Here is an 18,310-nt window from a genome sequence, read left to right on the forward strand (position 1 = left end):
CATTCTAGATTACCTTATGAGCCATAAAATTTTGGGCAACTGCAAGGGACATGGAGGTCTTTAATTTGTCTTTGGTAATAGTCCAATTGGAATTCCGGCTAAAAAAACCTGACCAAGATTGGAACCACCTGGCACTACCTCTACCAACGAGACTATCAATGCAAATCGAACCAGATCTACATTTTCTACACTTTGGACCTTCCTTAGCCGAGTGGTTAAGGTCCGCGGCTACTAAGCAAAGCTATGCTGAAGGTGTCTGGGTTCGTTAATGCCGAGAGAAGATGAAGATCTAGATTTATACAGCTATTTCTGAGTTAGACATTTGTGGGAAGGAGACCTCAGTATGTCGGCTCTGCTTTCAACGATCCTGTGCTAATGAATGGAGGGCCGATTAGTCCACCAAGGAAACACATGGGCACTTGGGCAGACCAGAGTTTATATACACAAAGTTGCGCGAAGAGACTTCTTTGAATGCTTGCTCTTCTTCGTCTTCGAAAACAGTCCCTATCTGTTTTGCTGGGCTGCTCGATAGGTAGACGGTTTGACAGTTCGATAGGTAGATTTGGTTTCACTCTTCGCGCAACTGAAATGACAATTGGAGATTCAAACTGTTTTTTGACGTTTTTACTATTTGTTAATATCAACAAATGTACAACATGGAACTTCTTGAAAAAAACCTATTGCTCAAAGCTTGTGTCAGATCTAGTACACGCTTTCAAATGATCATTTACCCATTAATGTTTATTTTATATACTTTGGCTTTGGCTTTTTTTCGTTTTTTTTTGAAAATCGTGAAATTTTGTCAATAGATTATGACTTATATTTGGAGTGCGGCCACTTAACACGGTAATAAATCACTACTTAAGTATATCACTTCGGAGAAAAAAGATCTTCATAGTGAGTAAACTTAATTGGAACGCTTTTGAATCCTGAAGAATCGCTCAATTAATTCTTCAATGTACCTAGCAATAACTGAAAAACAATCCATCAAAAATCAGAAATAAATCCTGGACTAATGTCCAGATATATCCTGGTGAAAATCTTAAAACCTCCAGTAGAATTACTGAAAAAACTATTGGTTGAATATTTAAACAATTTTTCGGAGGACTTGTGGAACTGGTTTTGATGAAATACCTTAGTTACGTAAAGGAATTATTGATGCAAACAGACGTAACACTTACAACAATTTCCTTTAAAATCGATCATTCACTTCACAAAATGATCATCTGGTGGCATTGTTTTACGAATTACGATTATGTGCAACAGAAGGCGCTAGTATGAAACGTCAAACACGAAGGAAAACTAGGCGTGCGCCTCTGGTTGTGAGGTTTGTAACATCGGAAATTCGAAATTATCGTTTAAAGCGTGGTTGATGGAAAATTTATTTCGTGTTGTTGTATATGCTAAATTCCTAGAAATAACAGATGAGAAAACCTTTAAAATTCAGTTGATATAAACTGATGGAACCCTTTCTGATTGAATTTTTAATGGTACTCATGGATACTATCATTTGGCGTTGGCGGAAAATCACGGAGAAGAATTCGTTTATGTTGAGATTACCATCCTGTTTTTTTTACTTTAACTTACGCAAAATAGTTGTTTTTAAATAAAATCAAGTTTACTGTCAAATCAAATAGGGTAACGGCTGTTTACAGCGTTCTTAAATGCAAACAGTTCGCGCCAGCAACAAAAAGTGCAGACAACAATCATTCGAACATTCAGTTTCTCTCACTGGCCGCGCGAGCGGCGACACTACTGATGTTTGAATTCCACTCACAGATCACGCTATGCTCTCGGTTCTAAAATTTCTCAAACTATCAACGCAAGCGCATGGAAGATTGATAGTCGAGAGCTGTCAAAAAGTATGGAAAACAATTAAAAACGTAAATTACTTGCAATCAGGAAACTGGATCAAAAAAGTAGTGATTAAAAATGAAGCGTTATGTTAATTGTTTTAACTACCAGTGAAAAGCGCCACCCATTGTTTTTTTCAGTTTTGAATACCGCCCTATTCAATATACAACAGCGCGACGACTGAAGTGTTAAATGTATCGACGGCAGCGGCGTGTCACGGCGGCGCACAGATCTAGCCGAAAAAAAACAAGAGAAAAAGGGACGCTGTCAATCGCAATCAGATCTATTTCGGTCCACTGGATCATGTAAGAGTATAGTCAATAAGTTAACATTTATTCGTTCGACTATCAACACCTGTCTGTAGGATGCGTCCGGTTTACTGGAAGACTTCCTAACTTGAATACGTATACTACCTATACATAGATACATACTTAGATACACCTTGGTGACTTAAAGCTAGTCAGAACAAAAAAAAGAATCATTTTCATTAAGGTCCATAAAATACAATGTACAAATGGTTCACCGGAGGTTCCTCTGCTGTTTGGTTGCCGTCTGTGGGGGGATTTAGCCAGAGAAAGCCCGTGTGATCTTGAGCAGGAGCAGCGGTGGTGGAGGGATTACTGAGCATAGCTCATCTCCCCAAGTCAATGATGTCAAACGCAAACATCTCATGCACACTCAATCATTCACAAACACAGACATCAACGCTCACATTAACACTCAAAAAATTAACTGCAATCTATCACACTCTGCCTGGTCACTTGATTGATTGGGTTGAAGACGTTGAAGACTGAGAACTCGCCCTCAGAACAGTATCCACTTGCAGATGTAGAACAGCAGCACTATCCAGAACAAGTAATACGCCGCCAGGATGAACCAGTGCACGAATCGCATCTGCCGTGTCCGCTTCTTGGCCTCCTCCAGGTTGTCCATCGGTTCGTTGGCAATGTGCCGCCGCAATCCGTGGATGTACGTCCAGAAGTAGTCGGGGCCAGTTGATCTTGGCGATGTCACACGGGAACATGGCCTGGTCATCAGGGGACAGCCTGTTACATAATTCAGAGAAATTGTCATTAGAATTTTCAGCAGACGTGCATTGAACTCATATCTTACTTCTTCACCAGGGCCTGCATGTTCTCCTTCTCGAAGTGCCACCGACCGTTGGCAAAGTACGAAATTACCGTAGCGAATTTGTGCACTTTCCGGTACAGGTCCATGATGCTGAAATGGAGAACAAACGGTATCAAATTGTAGGCGCGGTCAACGATCGAAAGATTGTTCAACTTGCTGGTATTTCCAGCGATATCTGATTGCTTCCTTGGGCTATTACCTAGCGCTGAGTTCGGTTCAGTTACCGATACCGAAATGTCAACGAACAGGCTTCCGGTTTAAGGCAAGCGCCTACGCACATTTATAGAATATCAAAACAATTTGTGGGAAATAATAGTGCATCCACATAAACTTGGGCTGATCGTTCGTTAAACCGGTTGCGCGCACCTTGGAGCGCTTGAACTGAATTTTAGAGAATGGAATTCGATTCATTCAGTAATGCACTTTTGTGCGTTGAAAGACGACTAGTAGCAATGTGCATATAGTCACGGAATCGTCCAGAAACACGCCCCGCAAACACAGCTGATGGATTCCCAATCTCCAGATGGCACTTGAAAGTTGCACCGGTGAAACAGTGTTCGACAAAACTTGTATGTTTGGCTTTGTTTTGGGTCGGAAAGTTTACTGTTTGTGTATTTCGATGAAAAAACATTCCTTTATACATTGAGGGTCTTCATTGGAAAGTACTTTAAGGGATTATTGAAAATCTTCGTAAAAGAACTTCCACAGAGGTTTCCTGAATCCGATCTTCCCAATGTAATCATGGAGAATCTGTAAAATCTTTAGTTGAATATTTTCATGAATACCTTTGAGTTATGACTAGGGCAAATGTACCATTAGTGGTGCATCTAAGGGAAAACTGCTAAACCACGGTGATAAAATCATCAAATATATGATTTTAACGTATCAGTCGATAGATTTCAAATCCTTCTATCATTCAATGTATAAAAATCAACGAATTCATTTGAAATTTCCCCTGTAAAAAGCCTTGCACCAATAATAGGAACACTGTTCCTTTAGTGGAGGTATGTTTTAAGAAATGGTTCCTTTAGTGGCGCAATCCATTGATTTCTTATGGGACCCTCCACTATGGGTACGATGCACCACTATAGGTGCAAAGGAGCAAAAAATGTAAGCAAAATAATTGTTTAATTAGTTTTAACGGTTAAATTTCATGAATATTTTCATGTATTATTTTCGCATCGTACATCATAGAAAAATATCACATAGCCATAAATAGTGCGAACATGTCAAAACACACTACCTCCACTATTGGAGCTACTCCCACTAAGGGAGCGTTTTGCCCTAGTAATTTGAAAATCTGTTTAAACTCCTCCAAGAAGATTAATTTCTACAATTTTCCAGAATACTATCATATTCCAATATACTTTTTTGTAAAAAGTTAATTATTAGAATTATGGGACCAAATGCAAAGGTCGGTCTCACCTCCTAATGCATTAATAAAAAGTTACACATTATGCATTACGGGTCAAAAATAACCCCTTAACTTGAAATGCTCTCAAAAACTCCATTTTTATGGCGTTACGTCCCAACCGGGACAGAGCCTATACTCAGCAACGTGTGGCAAGTACGAAGATAGTTTCTGAGAAGTCGAGTTAATTCCCATCTCTAACAGATCTTCGACCTCAGTTGGTTTTGCTGAAAAGCTGCGTGTTTACCGCTACGGCTATATTGGCCTCACAAACATAACATTATTATATTCGAATACCCGTAACCGTTTGGCTTAATCAGGAAAATTTGGCAATACGGCGAATCGGCATCATTCGAAAGAAAAAATACGGTTTGTCACTGACAAATAAGAATATTTGACCGCAAAATGCAATTTTGGGATCATTTCTAATATGGCTATAGGAATTTTACCCCAGTTCCTTCAGGAAAAAAAAATTCTTCAATCGATTTATTCTGGTATTCTTTAAAGAGATTCTTGCAGAGATTCCTTCAAGGATTTATTCTGAAAAAAAAACTCTGTAGGGATCCATACAGAGATGTCCCCAAGTCTTTCTCCAGGGGTTTCACTAGAACAGATCTCATCAGGATTACGCTAAACCTTTTATCGGAAATTTCTGCATGGATTTCACCAAAAAATACATGCAAGGATGTCCCCAGGTAGTCCTCTTCAGTACTCCACGGATTTCTCTAGAGATTCCACCAGAAATTCCTTCAGGCAATACAAAACTTACTTCATGAATTACTTTACGAAGTTTTTGAGGGATTCCTCCAGGAATTCGTTAAGGAATACATCCTGGAAAATTGATACTCCAAGGAAATTTCCTGGTAATCTTCCATGGATTCCTTCAGAAATTTTTTCAGAGATTCGTTCCAGCTATCTAAAAATTCGTTTGGGAATTCATTCCCTTAGAAATTCCTCCAAAAATAAACCCATCCTCCAGGAATTTTATCAGAAAATACTCTAAAAATTTTCTTTCATAAGAAAAAATCTTAACCTAGATTTCTCAACAAAAAACCCTATAAGGGTTCTTCTACATATTTCTCCAAAAAAAATTTCAATTTCAAGGATTTTCAAGGATGATACATGGATTTCTCCAGTTATATTCTTTGCAGGATTTCTCCTGAGATGCCTCCAGGGATTCCTTTAGCAATTCAACTAGCTAATCCTTCAAAGATTCCTTCATCTATTAACTACCTTTAACCCTTTTATTGATTCATAAAAGGATCCAGGAATTCCAGGATTCCAGAAAAATCTCTCTAGAGTTTCTCTAAAAAATTTACCCAGAAATCAAAAATTTCTCCAAGAATTACTCCACAAAAATCTCTATATTGGTTTCTATAAAAAAAGTTCTAGTGATTTCTTCAGAGATTTCCAAGGAATCTTCCAGAGATTAGGCAGAGATTTTGCAAAGGATTGTCTCAGATATTACTTTTAGGATTACATGACATGAATTACATGAAGTTTTGTAGAGTTTTCTTTCTTCTGCTCCAGGGATAGCCCAAAATATGTCTCCATCGATACCTCCAGGAATTTGCCCTGGGCTTTTTCAATAAAGGATCTCCTTGAGCAATTCTTGTAATTTCTAGGTTGTTCATCCCGGGATTTGAGGAATTTCGGGATTCCCGTTTCCCGGGATATAAGATCTGACGTCCCGGGAATCCCGGGATTCCCGAAATAAATACAATCCTCTAAAAGATAGGATTTTGGAAATTGAATTTTTTAATAGTTATCCAAGAAACTGATCAATGTTACTTTGGATTACGGTGCCTAGAAAATGGAAGTAAAAAAAATATTTATATTAACAAAATCATAAAACTTAAGTCTTAAAATAAAACTTAAAACCAGTCGAATTTTGTTTTCCCGATTTTGTCAACCTTAAATACAGCATGGGGCTGACAAAATCGGGACATTACTGTAGTGACATATTTTGTCACACTCAAGTTTTATTAGAAAAAAGAAGGGCACTATTAAGGGAAGTGCATAAATTCAACATAAATATTATGAACAGGCAAAATCATTAAATAAGTCAGAAATATTTTCATTTCTCTAGTTTGAAAAGGATATTTCGTTTCTCTTCAACAAGCCTAGGTTGAAGGAGCTTTTTTGAATTATCTTTAATACTATTCAGTAATTAGCTTTTAGCATGATGTACTACAATGCATAACATTTTTCCTTTTGTTCTTCAAAGTTTTGATGACTTTTTGATTGGCTGACGAAAATGGTTTAATGTTTACATAAATTTTCACCATATTTTCATGAATATTATAGAAAATTGAAGGAAATACACCAGCAAAGCCGTTATTATTGAAAATAAGCTTTGATTTTCTTACTTCTAATTACTTCATCACAATAAAAAAGTCATATATGAAATACAATGTGTTAAAATTACCTACTAGTCTTCGAAAAAAATGTCTCGTTTTATTTCCTTTTAAAAACATGGATTGATAAAATTTTACTTTCAATTTACAAAAAATACTGGTTTTAATGAAAATCTGAAAAATCCTGGGATTTCACGGGACAAGCAACAATTTTTGTTGCTCCCGGGACGAGAAAACGGCCGGGAAATGGACACTCTAGTAATTTCTGATTGAATTCTTGGAGGAATTCATGAGAAATTTCTACTAATTCCTAATCTCTAGACACAAATCTCGAGGAATTCCTGGATTTTTGGAGTATTTCATGTAGCGATTTTCTTAGAGATATCTCAGAGAATTTTTGAAAGCAAATCTTTTACAGTCCCTGGGGAAAATCCTGGCGGAAACTATGAAGAATTTCCTGGTGGATCCGCTGGGAGAATGACAACAAAAATCTCAGGAATAATTTCTGGCAGAATCTGGAGAGGTCTACCTGGGGCAATTTCTGCAAGTATGCTTGCAGGAATTTTAGCAGTTACTACTGGAGAAATAACAGGAGGAATTCCGCCATAATGCCAAGAATTTTTTGTAGATTTTTCTAGTGGGATCTTTGGAGGAGTCTCTGGAATGATTTCTGGAGGAAACTCTTTAGGAATATCAAAAAAAACGTTTGAAGAAATCTGTTGAGGAATCCCTGGAGCATGAAAAGCTCTTGAAGAAATTCCTGGGTGAATTCCAGTAAAGATTATACTGGAGGAAGCTATGGAGCAATCACCGGAGAAACTCCTTGCAAAATCTCTAGAAGAATTCTTGTAGAGATTTTCCTGCAGAAATTCCGGGAATAATATGTGGAGGAATCTCTAGAGGATCACCTGACAGAATTGTTGAATTTATTCCTGAAATCCTGTCGGAACCTGTCCAAATATGTAGTACCGTAAAATGGAATGCAGTTTATCACTTTTGAGTGATTTTGTTCTGTAATCCCGAGTAGAATGCGCATGTATTATCATCCAAATATTTTCAAAACCTGTACTATATAAAATTATATAGCCTGGCAATAGTCGAATGTTTAGAGAAGAACCCTTTGCCCGTTCATCAAACATTATTTTAAACATATTTTTGCAACTTTTGTTTTGCAGATATCTTAGGGTCCTGGCCACTTGGCTTATTGAAAAACTGTAAACAAATTTCTGATCGAAACTTTGAGAGATTCATAAATATTTTTTGAAAGAAAAAATCACGATAGTAATTTCTGAAGAGGAATAATTTTTAGGTGTACTCATAGCAGAAGGCCAGAAACATTATATCGAATAATTAAAAAAGAACAACTTGAGAACTAATACGTAGAGAAGCAATGTTGATCTTACCAAAAACCCCCGGTAAAAGGCCAATAAGCCGTACTGAGACTCTATTCCAGAAACAGAAAAGAATCGAAGATAAAATCTGCCGACAGTCATGCAGCAGTTCCCAACAAAAGGTAAGCTCATCAACCTTTCCATAGTCTCACCACCAGCCCAACGCCATAAATCTGTCGCTCACTGTACTGATGCCCACTAGTAGCAGCCCAAATCAATCCCCAACGCAACATCATTTTCTTGGCTACTGATCGTCGGAGCGCCAGCGAACTGGAAGCAACGGCCGAACCAGAATCGCCTATTCGACTCCGGCGTCATGCCCAATATAACAGTCCTGCTGCTTCTTTTGACAGTTGAACGCCAATGTACCGGACGTTTTACTCCTATTGGAATTGTAGGGTCGATTCCGGCGTTTTGGACGAAGGCATGGACGAAGAGCTCTCACTTCACTTACTTCGTTGCCTAGCTAAAACCCCCGTCGGTGCGGTCTTTCTCACTTCGGAACTGACAATCTGCGGCGCTGCGAGGAAGACCTGGAAAAAGGAAATCGAGTCGCCAAGCCTACCTCCCTAGTAGACGTGGGAAATCAAGGTTCTCAAGCAAATGGGATGCGTCGGACTCTTACTGCTACTCCGAAGGACAACGTGGGAAGTCAAGTTTTTATTCATCAAATACTGTAGCCTATACCAGCACATTGCCTTATGCCTTATCGTCAACCAGTGTTCTTTCGTGAAAAATCCAGGGCACCCCGGGCACTCCTGGTAAGTCCCACCCCGTCATAAGCTGAATACATTGCTAGCACCCTTTTCTGGACCCTATCTTTGCTTAACTGCAATCGTTAGAGCCCCCTGGGCTATCTATTTCTGGACGTCCGAACTCGGAGTACTTACACCTCATCTGGATACCTCGAGAACTCCAACCTCAGTGGATCATTCACAAAGCCCCTCAAGGTTTCGGATCCAGATGCCATCGAAGTCTTACTGCCACATACCATTCCTTCTGCTACAATGAGAGGGCCTCGGAGCTTCAACGCACTGTATTCTGAGCACCTTAGCCCCGGCACCATCGCCTAACGTTTTATTACTATCATCATAAGGCACCGCCGGATCATCTTCTTTGGACAACCGGCCCCTTTTTTCCGAACACATCAACTCCGATGGAACCTCTGCCGCTCTTATATTGGCTGTAAGCCCAATTTCATCGCTTCATCGTTAGAGTGCTCTGGGCGCTAGCACCCAGGATACAAAGCTTATTCCAGGCTACCTTCATCTAGTTTCGATGAAGTTACCTCAGCAAATGCAATGCCGTCTGCTTCGTCAAGATCTCCGGAGTATCCCACTTGCGACCCCGGAAAGCCCTGACAGCACTTCAAAGGCTCCCCAACGACAATCCGGAGAAAGACGATAAATTCAGGATTTATCGAGCCGTCAACATAAAATGTCGTTCCACCATCAGGACAGCCAAGCGGTTGTCACGGGAAGAATATCTTGATTCCTGAACCTCGGCATTTAATTTCCCTGATTCCGGGGGACCATACCGTTGAATTATTTCTTCTCCATGCGAGAGCCCCACTTTGCCTTCGGGTCTAGTTTCGGTAAATCGTAAATCCACTGGCCCTGCTGGAATCGGCTACCCACCTTTTCGTGGTGCGTTATGGGGTAAAGATCTACCAGTGAACCCTAGTTCTGACTGCTTCAAACGAAGAGAACAGGATACTGTAGTTGCCGAGAATGATCTTGAGACACGGAAATGAGTCGAATACAAACAATTTGTTTTCTAATAAACCCACCACATTCTCCAAAGAGTATAAATAGCGGAACCTGTCAATTAGAATCCTTTCCTGCGATCAAGTTAGGAACTGTAAGAAAACCAAATACTTTATCAATTCTCAATAGTGAAAGGTAACACGACATGGACTTAACAAAGGACACGGGCTATACTACAATAGATCAAATATTGGTCGCAGTGGTTTATGTTCCGAACAGAAAAAAAAATCGGATACCCCTCATTAAAAATCTTTCTCTCGGAGGTAAAGCGGAACTGTTAGAGCTTATCAATGATATGTGGCACCAGCACTTATTCCCGGACCAATGGAGAGAAAGTCTCGTTAATTATACTCCCAAAACCAACGAGGCCTCACGGGACACATCTTAATATCGTCCCATATCGCTAACCTGTTGCTTAACTGCTGCCATAACTGTATATTTGACACATTGGACATTTTTGCCCATTTCGAGTTTATACCGGGGAGAGTCATCAAATGATCAGCTCACTGAAATCTGTGAGTTTGTTCTAGAAAATCCGAAAAAAGTACCAAGTTCTTTTGTCCCATTGGTAATTGTTGTTTTGTCACATTGGTAATTGTAACCGTATAACAGTCGCATTGATATTATACTAGACTGGTCCTTAAACAAAAAAGTTGTAAAATTCGCCGGGGCACCCCCTAGATATGTGCCTTAGGGTAAGAAAAAAGCTCTCTGAAAAATTCAACTCATTTGGTTGCTCCCCCAGCTGGCGCATTCAATTCAAAGTTTGTATGGAATATTCGTCTGAAATATATTGAAAATTGACCCTATGTCACTATTTCGTCTCGTACACTAGTCAATCGCGTTCAATTGAGCCCAGAATGACAAATTCACTAGTTGATACGCTAATGAACATAGTTGCCGAAGGTAGTATCTGGATTTAAGCTCATTTTCATTAAGCTTTCAGTTGTTGGAAGTAAGGCTTAGATCAGTACTTCCGTACAATTACACATGTGCATGCACTTTGTACCGCAGCTCGCCCAGCGTCATAGGTGGCTATGATGCGCTTAGTGGCTACCACCCAGCTATGTTGAAGGAATACTAAGGAATATTGCAAATCTACTTCAGATAATTAAAACACCAACTTTATCAATTTTAATCATCATACAACCTTCTACAATATTGTTTGCTATAGTATCAAGTAGTGTTTTTGACATTCTGGGTACAATTGAACGCGATCAACAATTTTCCTGTCTCAAACAGAAGATGATGTGCTGTTTCCTATATGTTGGAGCTGAATATCCCATATTAACTTCAATTAAATTGCGCCAGCTCATGGAACGACCAAATGAGCTGAAACTTTCAGGAAGTCTTCCTCTAACCCTAAAGAATAATCCTGACGGGTGCCCCGTGGAATTATACAACTTTATTTTCTCCCATACTAAGGTGGGCCAGTCTAATATTATACATACATGAGTCCCGTAATGAAGTAAAAGGTGGTCGATAGAATGGTTAATCGGCGGTAAAAAAAAACAGCTCCAAGCGGATAGTCGCCTCGGACATCGACGGCATGCCTTCAGGCCGGGATACGGCACTGATTCTTACTTCGCCTCCCTCGGAGACCTCCTTCACGATGCACGGACAAAAGGACAGCATACAGACCTTGTCACGCCGGACATTTCCAAGGCGTTCAGTAGAACATGGTCGCCTTTGGTACTAAAATAACTGACAGAATGGGTGTTGTCTGGGAACCTGATCGGCTTCCTTAAAAACTTTCATCTACATCGATCTTTCCGGGTTGCAGCAGGGAACCACAGCTCTAGTGCCTTTGCCGAGGAAACTGGGGTCCCACAAGGCTCGGTCATCGCGGTTACGTTGTTCCTCATAGCGATAAACGGAGTGTTTGAAAGTTTGCCACCAGCCATTAGTCCTACTCCTAGCGCAAGCAGCAGTAATGGCAGTACCCAAATAGGGTTCTTTCGTTGTTTTTTTTTTGCTCTCCGCAGCTAAAAGCGATCGCAGCCTAGTTTGTGACTCGCGGCACAAAACTAGTGAGTACAGGAATCAAAATTCGAATGTTAGCAGACAGGACAACTGTCCGAATTTTAGCAATATTTATTGATTGTAATCTGCAATTTAAGGAGCGTTTTAATGCTGTCAAGACAAACTATCATTCCCGTCTGACCATCATTGAAACAATATCCAAGATCTACGCGCATCAAGGTAGCACAAGCTATCATAGATAGCAGGCTTCTTTACGGTATCGAAGTCACCTGCTTAAGCCAACGAAATCTCCTAGAAATCCTCACGCCGATTTTCAACAAGCACGTCCGCAATATCTTTGGTTTGGTATTCTTCCGTTCCGCCATCGAGTACACGCAGCCATTTGTCGCAAAGCGACGCTTCAAAAACAGCTGGAAACGATAGGGTGGCTCCCTTTGATCAAGCAGATCGTATCCTCCGTAAGGTTTCCAACTTTATCCTTCCCCCTGTGGCTAGAGTCAACTGTCATGGAGCGAGCAGGTAAACCCTCCAAACATAGACGAGCAGATAAAACAGACTTTCCTTAGTGGCGATGACTTTACGGTGCTTAGAACGTCCGTACTGGAATTTCTTCGAACTGAATACCAAGAGCTCATACACCATTACACAGACGGCTCTCTTTCCCAGTGTTCGGTTTTCTCTGCCGAAGCAGTGCAAGCGTTCTATCAGTCTTACAGTAAAAGCGGCCGTCCCACCCGTGGATACAGAGTATACGAGCCCATGCTCTTGCGACAGTCACCTTTACCTAGGTTCCTGGGCATTGCGGTATCCAAAGAAATGAGGCTGCAGACTTATTAGCTGATACGGGACACCAAATGTCTCGCTTTACCCTTTCCATTCCACCCCTAGACGTAAAACGCTGGGTTGCTAAATCTGTCAGAGACTTCTGGGTCCAAGAGTGGCATCAAAAAACTTCGGCTCAGCTTCGGAAGGTAAAGGGAGATACTTATTGTTAGGAAAATCTCTCCTCGCTCCGCGACCAGCAAAATATTTCACGCCCTTGGACTGGACATACCCGTTTTGCCTACAACTTCGATGGCAGATTCTTCCATCGAGAGTGCGAACTATGCGGTGTTCACAACTCAGCGGAACATGTAATCTGCCATTGCCCTTCAAAATCATTTTATCAGTTATTAACTCGAAGCGCTCTCTAAAGCACCCTGGAGTGATGATCGATGACAAGCTAAACTTCAACAGCCACGTAGACTCTGCAGCGAAAGTAGCTAACACTGTAGCTAGGATCATGCCCAACATTGGAGGACCAAGAATCAGTATGAGGCGTCTTCTGGCGACCGTATCATCGTTCATACTGGGATACGGAGTACCGGCTTGGGCTGCAGCGTTTGGAACCAACGTAACCGAGAGAAGCTGGCAGGTAAGTTCCGGCTCATGGCTACACGGGTGGCGAGTACTTACCGCACTATATCGTCGGAGGCAGTGTGCGTTATTGCCGGAATGAGGACATTGCACGCTACCAGAAAAGGGACACTAGGAATGTGAGGAATACCATCAGATTGTATACAATGGCCAAGTGGCAGCAACAGTGCAATAACTGGTGGACCCACAGACTCATTCCTAACGTGTCGGAGTGGGCGACCAGAAAACATGGAGAAGTTAACTTCTTCCAGACCCAGTTTTTGTCAGGCCATGGATGTTTTCGGGGCCCAGATAGCCGTAGCGGTAAACGCGCAGCTATTCAGCAAGACCAAGCTGTGAGGGTCGTAGGTTCGAATCCCACCGGTCGAGGATCTTTTCGGGTTGGAAATTTTCTCGACTTCCCAGGGCATAAAGTATCATCGTACCTGCCACACGATATACACATGCAAAAATGGTCAATTGGCATAGAAAGCTCTCAGTTAATAACTGTGGAAGTGCTCATAACAACACTAAGCTGAGAAGCAGGCTTTGTCCCAGTTGGGACGTAACGCCAGAAAGAAGAATGTTTTCGGAAATATCTGCACAGATTCGGACACGCAGAATCTCCACAATTTCCGGTCTGCCCAAATATTGAAGAGACTCCGGAGCATGTTATATTCAATAGCCCTCGATTCAGGGATATACGAGATGATGTCAGAAACCGCAAGCGTCCAAAATCCGGACAAAATCGTGCCATAGTATAAAAGTATTTGAAATGCGGTGAACAGGAGGATAACACAGATTATGTCATTGCAGCAAATGAGATGGCGTGAAGAGCTCCGGGTCGCGATCAGAGTAGGCTAAATCTTTCGTCGGGGACTAGACCAAATAAAGCGGGCGTAGCGTAGTATCGGTAATAAGTCGTTGGAATCGAAACTGCACCGGCAAATAGTCGACGGGGCACCTGTGAACCGGGAGTTTCCCTCCAACCGAATCGCAGGACCGACCTCGGCATCTGCCCTTATAGCATCGGTTCAGGAGTTCTTACACCGCCGGGAAATCTATGTCGGAGTAGGATATATCCAACGCCGGGGACTACTCTGAGAACTCAGTGAGAAGTATGTAGCGTATCACTGGCTTCAGTCGTTGGAGCGCCAGTGAATCGGAATACATTCTCCAAGGGGCGATCCATTAATTACGTAAGACAATTTTTGCGGTTTTTAGACCCCCCCTCCCCCATAGTAAGATTTTTTGTATGAAAATTAAAAATAATTTGTATGGCGCGTAAGAAATCTCAAACCCCCCCTCCCCCCATAAACCCTTACCTAATTAATGGACGACCCCCAACCGGAATTGCTGGACCGTCTTGGCGCTCGAACAGCAGCACCGGAAAACGAGTTGTCGTAGAGCAACGAAATGCACATGAGCGTCCAGTAATAGTTCAACAGGGCTCTGACGGGAGGCCAGCCCAAGGGAAGTATGCATCGTCGAACAGAAAGCCCCGGCGAGATGTTTAACCGCCAACTGGGTAAGATGAGTAGTAGACCTGTTCACTTTTTGAAAAAAGTTATCTGACTCTCTGTGCCACATCAAATTCTGAACTTATTTATCAAAACAAGTTATCTGTCCAAAAATGAGCCAATTGGTAAAGTTTGAGAGGTGTATCAAATCGATTTTGTGATTTTTTGGATTTTTTCCCAGAAATGCGTTCCTGAAACCCAGAAATATCATTGAAAATGATTCGAAAATACCACTAGCCTTTTGCTAACACAATAGTCTATCACTTTGCCGAAGACACTAGGGTGTTTAGACCGCTTCTTCATTATGATATTAACTTAATTAGTCAAAAAATCTCGAAAAAAAAAAACAATATATTTTTCTGATTTTCCTTATAAATTTCGATAAAAATCTTATAATATTTTGTATCCAATTCAACTATCTATTTGATCTGAGTGTTACGAACATGTCGTTCATACATCATTTTCATGTGAGAATTGATTTTCACTGCAAAATAATTGAAAGTGTATCACTCTATACCCTAAAATCTCATAGGGTTGCCAACACAAATACACTCTATGAAAACCATAGTTACCCATGATTTAGATGTCATGTCTTCGAATCCTGCAGTCCATCGCCATCGGCTCAAAATAGAGTCGATGGTAAGGTTTGGGCCTGAGGATCAGAAGATTCAAGGTTCAACAGCAAGAGATAATCTTTTTTTCTTTTTTTTTTAAAACCAAGCTAAGATTTGGAACTATTTGACCTAATTTGGAACATTTTCATGTTCAAATTTTACTCACACGGGATGAAATCTTTTGTTCCTTTATACAGCACCATTCTAAAAAAGCACGTTACAGGAAGAACTACCTTTGAATATATGCAGGCAACTACAAGTGATGACTCAAGTTAAATCAGCGTAGCAACAGCCTTGAGAAGTAGAGCTCTAATGAGTCTTCCAGTCTTTGAAGATTAAACCAACATCGTACTGAAAACCTAAATCAAGCTAATAGTTATAATCTATCAAGCATCGCATCAATGATCGAATTGCACGGGCTTATTCACAAATTCCATGACGCTGAAAAGGGGGCGTGGGTGACTTCATGATATTACGGCTCATACAAAACTTGTAGAATATTCATACAAAAATCTTTACGAGGGGGGTTGTGGTTAACCGAAAATTGTGATGATACACAGTTTGAACGAAACGTGTAAATTTCTGAGACATATAATGCACATAATTGGAGCGTGGAATATCATGGATATTTACATGATATGTCATGTAAACTTCAATTATATGTCATGTAATCCAGCAGGATTCTGTGTGATTACATGACATATAACACATTTTTACATAATTTCAGACTTAAATTTACATGACATACTGTTTACATCGCATAAATGAAGTTTACATGACGTATAACATTCATTATTTTTAACTGTGTAAGCTACGATTACTGTTGATTATGGAAAAAAAGATTATTCCTTGCACTTGAACCGTGGATCTTCTGATCCTTAGACCCAAACCTTACCATCAACTCTATTTTGAGCCGATGATGATGGACAGTAGGGTTCGAAGACATGACGTCTAAATCATGGGTAACTGTGGTTTTCATAGAGTGTATTTGTGTTGGCAACCCTATGAGATTTTAGGGTATAGAGTGATACACTTTCAATTATTTCGAAGTGAAATTCAATTCTCACATGAAAATGATATATGAACGATATGTTCGTAACACTCAGATCAAATAGATAGTTGAATTGGATACAAAATATTATAAGATTTTTATCGAAATTAAATGGCAAACTGAAAAAATATATTGCTTTTTTCGAGATTTTTTGACTAATTAAATTAAAATCATAATGAAGAAGCGGTCAAAACACCCTAGTGTCTTCGGCAAAGTGATAGACTATTGTGTTAGCAAAAGACTAGTGGTATTTTCGAATCATTTTCAATGATATTCCTGGGTTTCAGGAACGAATTTTGGGGAAAAAGTCCAAAAAACCACAAAATTGATTTGATACACCTCTAAAACATTACCAAATTGGCTTATTTTTGGACAGATAACTTGTTTTGATAAATAAGTTCAGAATTTGATATGGCAAGGGTACCTTAGAAAAAGTGAACAGGTCTAATGAGTAGTCGTAGAGACACCGTATAAATGTCGTAGTGAGCAGCGTTTTTCACGACATTAAGCTCCAACATTGAACTAGCAGAACAGCTAGAGGCTGAGACTGATAAAGTACATGAGCACAGCGACCATTTATGCATGCGTTTATAATGAGACAGGTACGAAAATGTCGAGAATAATTCCTTTATGAAAAGATCCTTGCGGTTTGAACCCATGACTCTCAATTTCGTCTTGCTGAATAGCTGCGCGTTTACCAGTACGCCTATCGAAGTAAATGTAAATCATATTAAAAAATAATCGAAAACTAATAGAATTAGTCTTGGTTGATTCTACTTAACCTAGAATTAGTAGAACAGTTAATGGACCAGGTATGATAAGATCCTTCAAATGCTCACAAGTCGCACAAACTGTAGCCGCTTGTCGTTCGTTGTGCAGCAGTGGTTTAACAGTTCCTCAAGGACACTGTTTAGGAATTCCACAGAAACTTCCTAAAAAATTATAAATGTCAAATGTCTATAAAAACGAAGTCGTATCTTCACACCTAGTGTCAGATCACGTTAGCTAACGTAGCTTTTAATAGTGGGTTACCCTCAGAAACCTGCACAAGAAGCCCTATTAACTTATGGAAGGACCTATAAAGGTTCTTATAAATACCGTACTTACCGTGGCGTTCTCCGAATCGCTCGCAGATAGGTGTCAATCAGAAACGCTGGCACTATATGGTACAGAAACTTGTAGTACTCGTACACGTACTTGTTGGTCGTTGTGTTGTGACAAACCACCCACAGCGATCGCTTCGGGGGACAGTGCTCACCAACTTGGATGGAATAGTCGTAAATTTTCTCTGGGAAGGGAAAAAATAGAAATTGGCAGAGTAAGTAAACGAATCTAATCTCGCCAAATCATCAAACTCACGATAAGTAATGGGGTTATCGTTTCCGGTGACGCAGTTGTAGATTTTCGTCTTTGGCCGGACCACAGCCTTCATATCGGTGCTGGTGTTCTTGGCCTCAACGGCTCGGTCGTGTTTCCTGAAGTGGTGATAAATAAAACTTCATATTAACCTGAGCTCCTTCGTTGAAGCAACATCGAGTTTCGTTTCGAGTGATTACCGTTCAATGTAGGTCTGCCAGCCGGCGGCCAGCACTCCGTTCACGACTATGTCGGCCGGAATGATGTCCGCATCGTTGTCATCGTTGACCAGCATGACACGGATGATACCGAGGGCAATTCCGGCGATGACCCCGTTCAGACCGTAAATGTTGTCCGTCCAACCCTCGATTGGTTCCTCGTTGGTTGCGATGACTGATTTGGGAAAGGGCAAAATTACCAATGAGTATTTAAATATTCATGTCCGGATTGATTATATTCAATGACATATTAATTAGAACTC

At 40.6% G+C, this 18,310-nt stretch overlaps 1 protein-coding gene across 5 annotated transcripts in view; it reads right to left on the reverse strand.

The window, feature by feature from the left end:
* Positions 1-2,155: 2,155 nt before the first annotated feature.
* The window catches only part of LOC5568896 (fatty acyl-CoA reductase wat), a 58,564-nt gene continuing 42,409 nt past the window's right edge, over positions 2,156-18,310 (reverse strand). For 4 of the 5 annotated variants that reach the window (XM_021841299.1, XM_021841302.1, XM_021841301.1 and 1 more), the window contains exons 5-9: positions 18,030-18,222; positions 17,833-17,969; positions 17,581-17,761; positions 2,968-3,075; positions 2,156-2,900 (exon numbers count right to left, since the gene is read on the reverse strand). In XM_021841299.1, the coding sequence (XP_021696991.1) occupies positions 2,612-2,900; positions 2,968-3,075; positions 17,581-17,761; positions 17,833-17,969; positions 18,030-18,222 (908 nt within the window). In that variant the 3' untranslated portion in view covers positions 2,156-2,611. The remainder of the gene's footprint in view (positions 2,901-2,967; positions 3,076-17,580; positions 17,762-17,832; positions 17,970-18,029; positions 18,223-18,310) is intronic. The other variant, XM_001658169.2, reaches the window with a different exon arrangement.

This window comes from Aedes aegypti, chromosome 2 (genome assembly GCF_002204515.2).
Source record: "Aedes aegypti strain LVP_AGWG chromosome 2, AaegL5.0 Primary Assembly, whole genome shotgun sequence".
Lineage (NCBI taxonomy): Eukaryota > Metazoa > Arthropoda > Insecta > Diptera > Culicidae > Aedes > Aedes aegypti.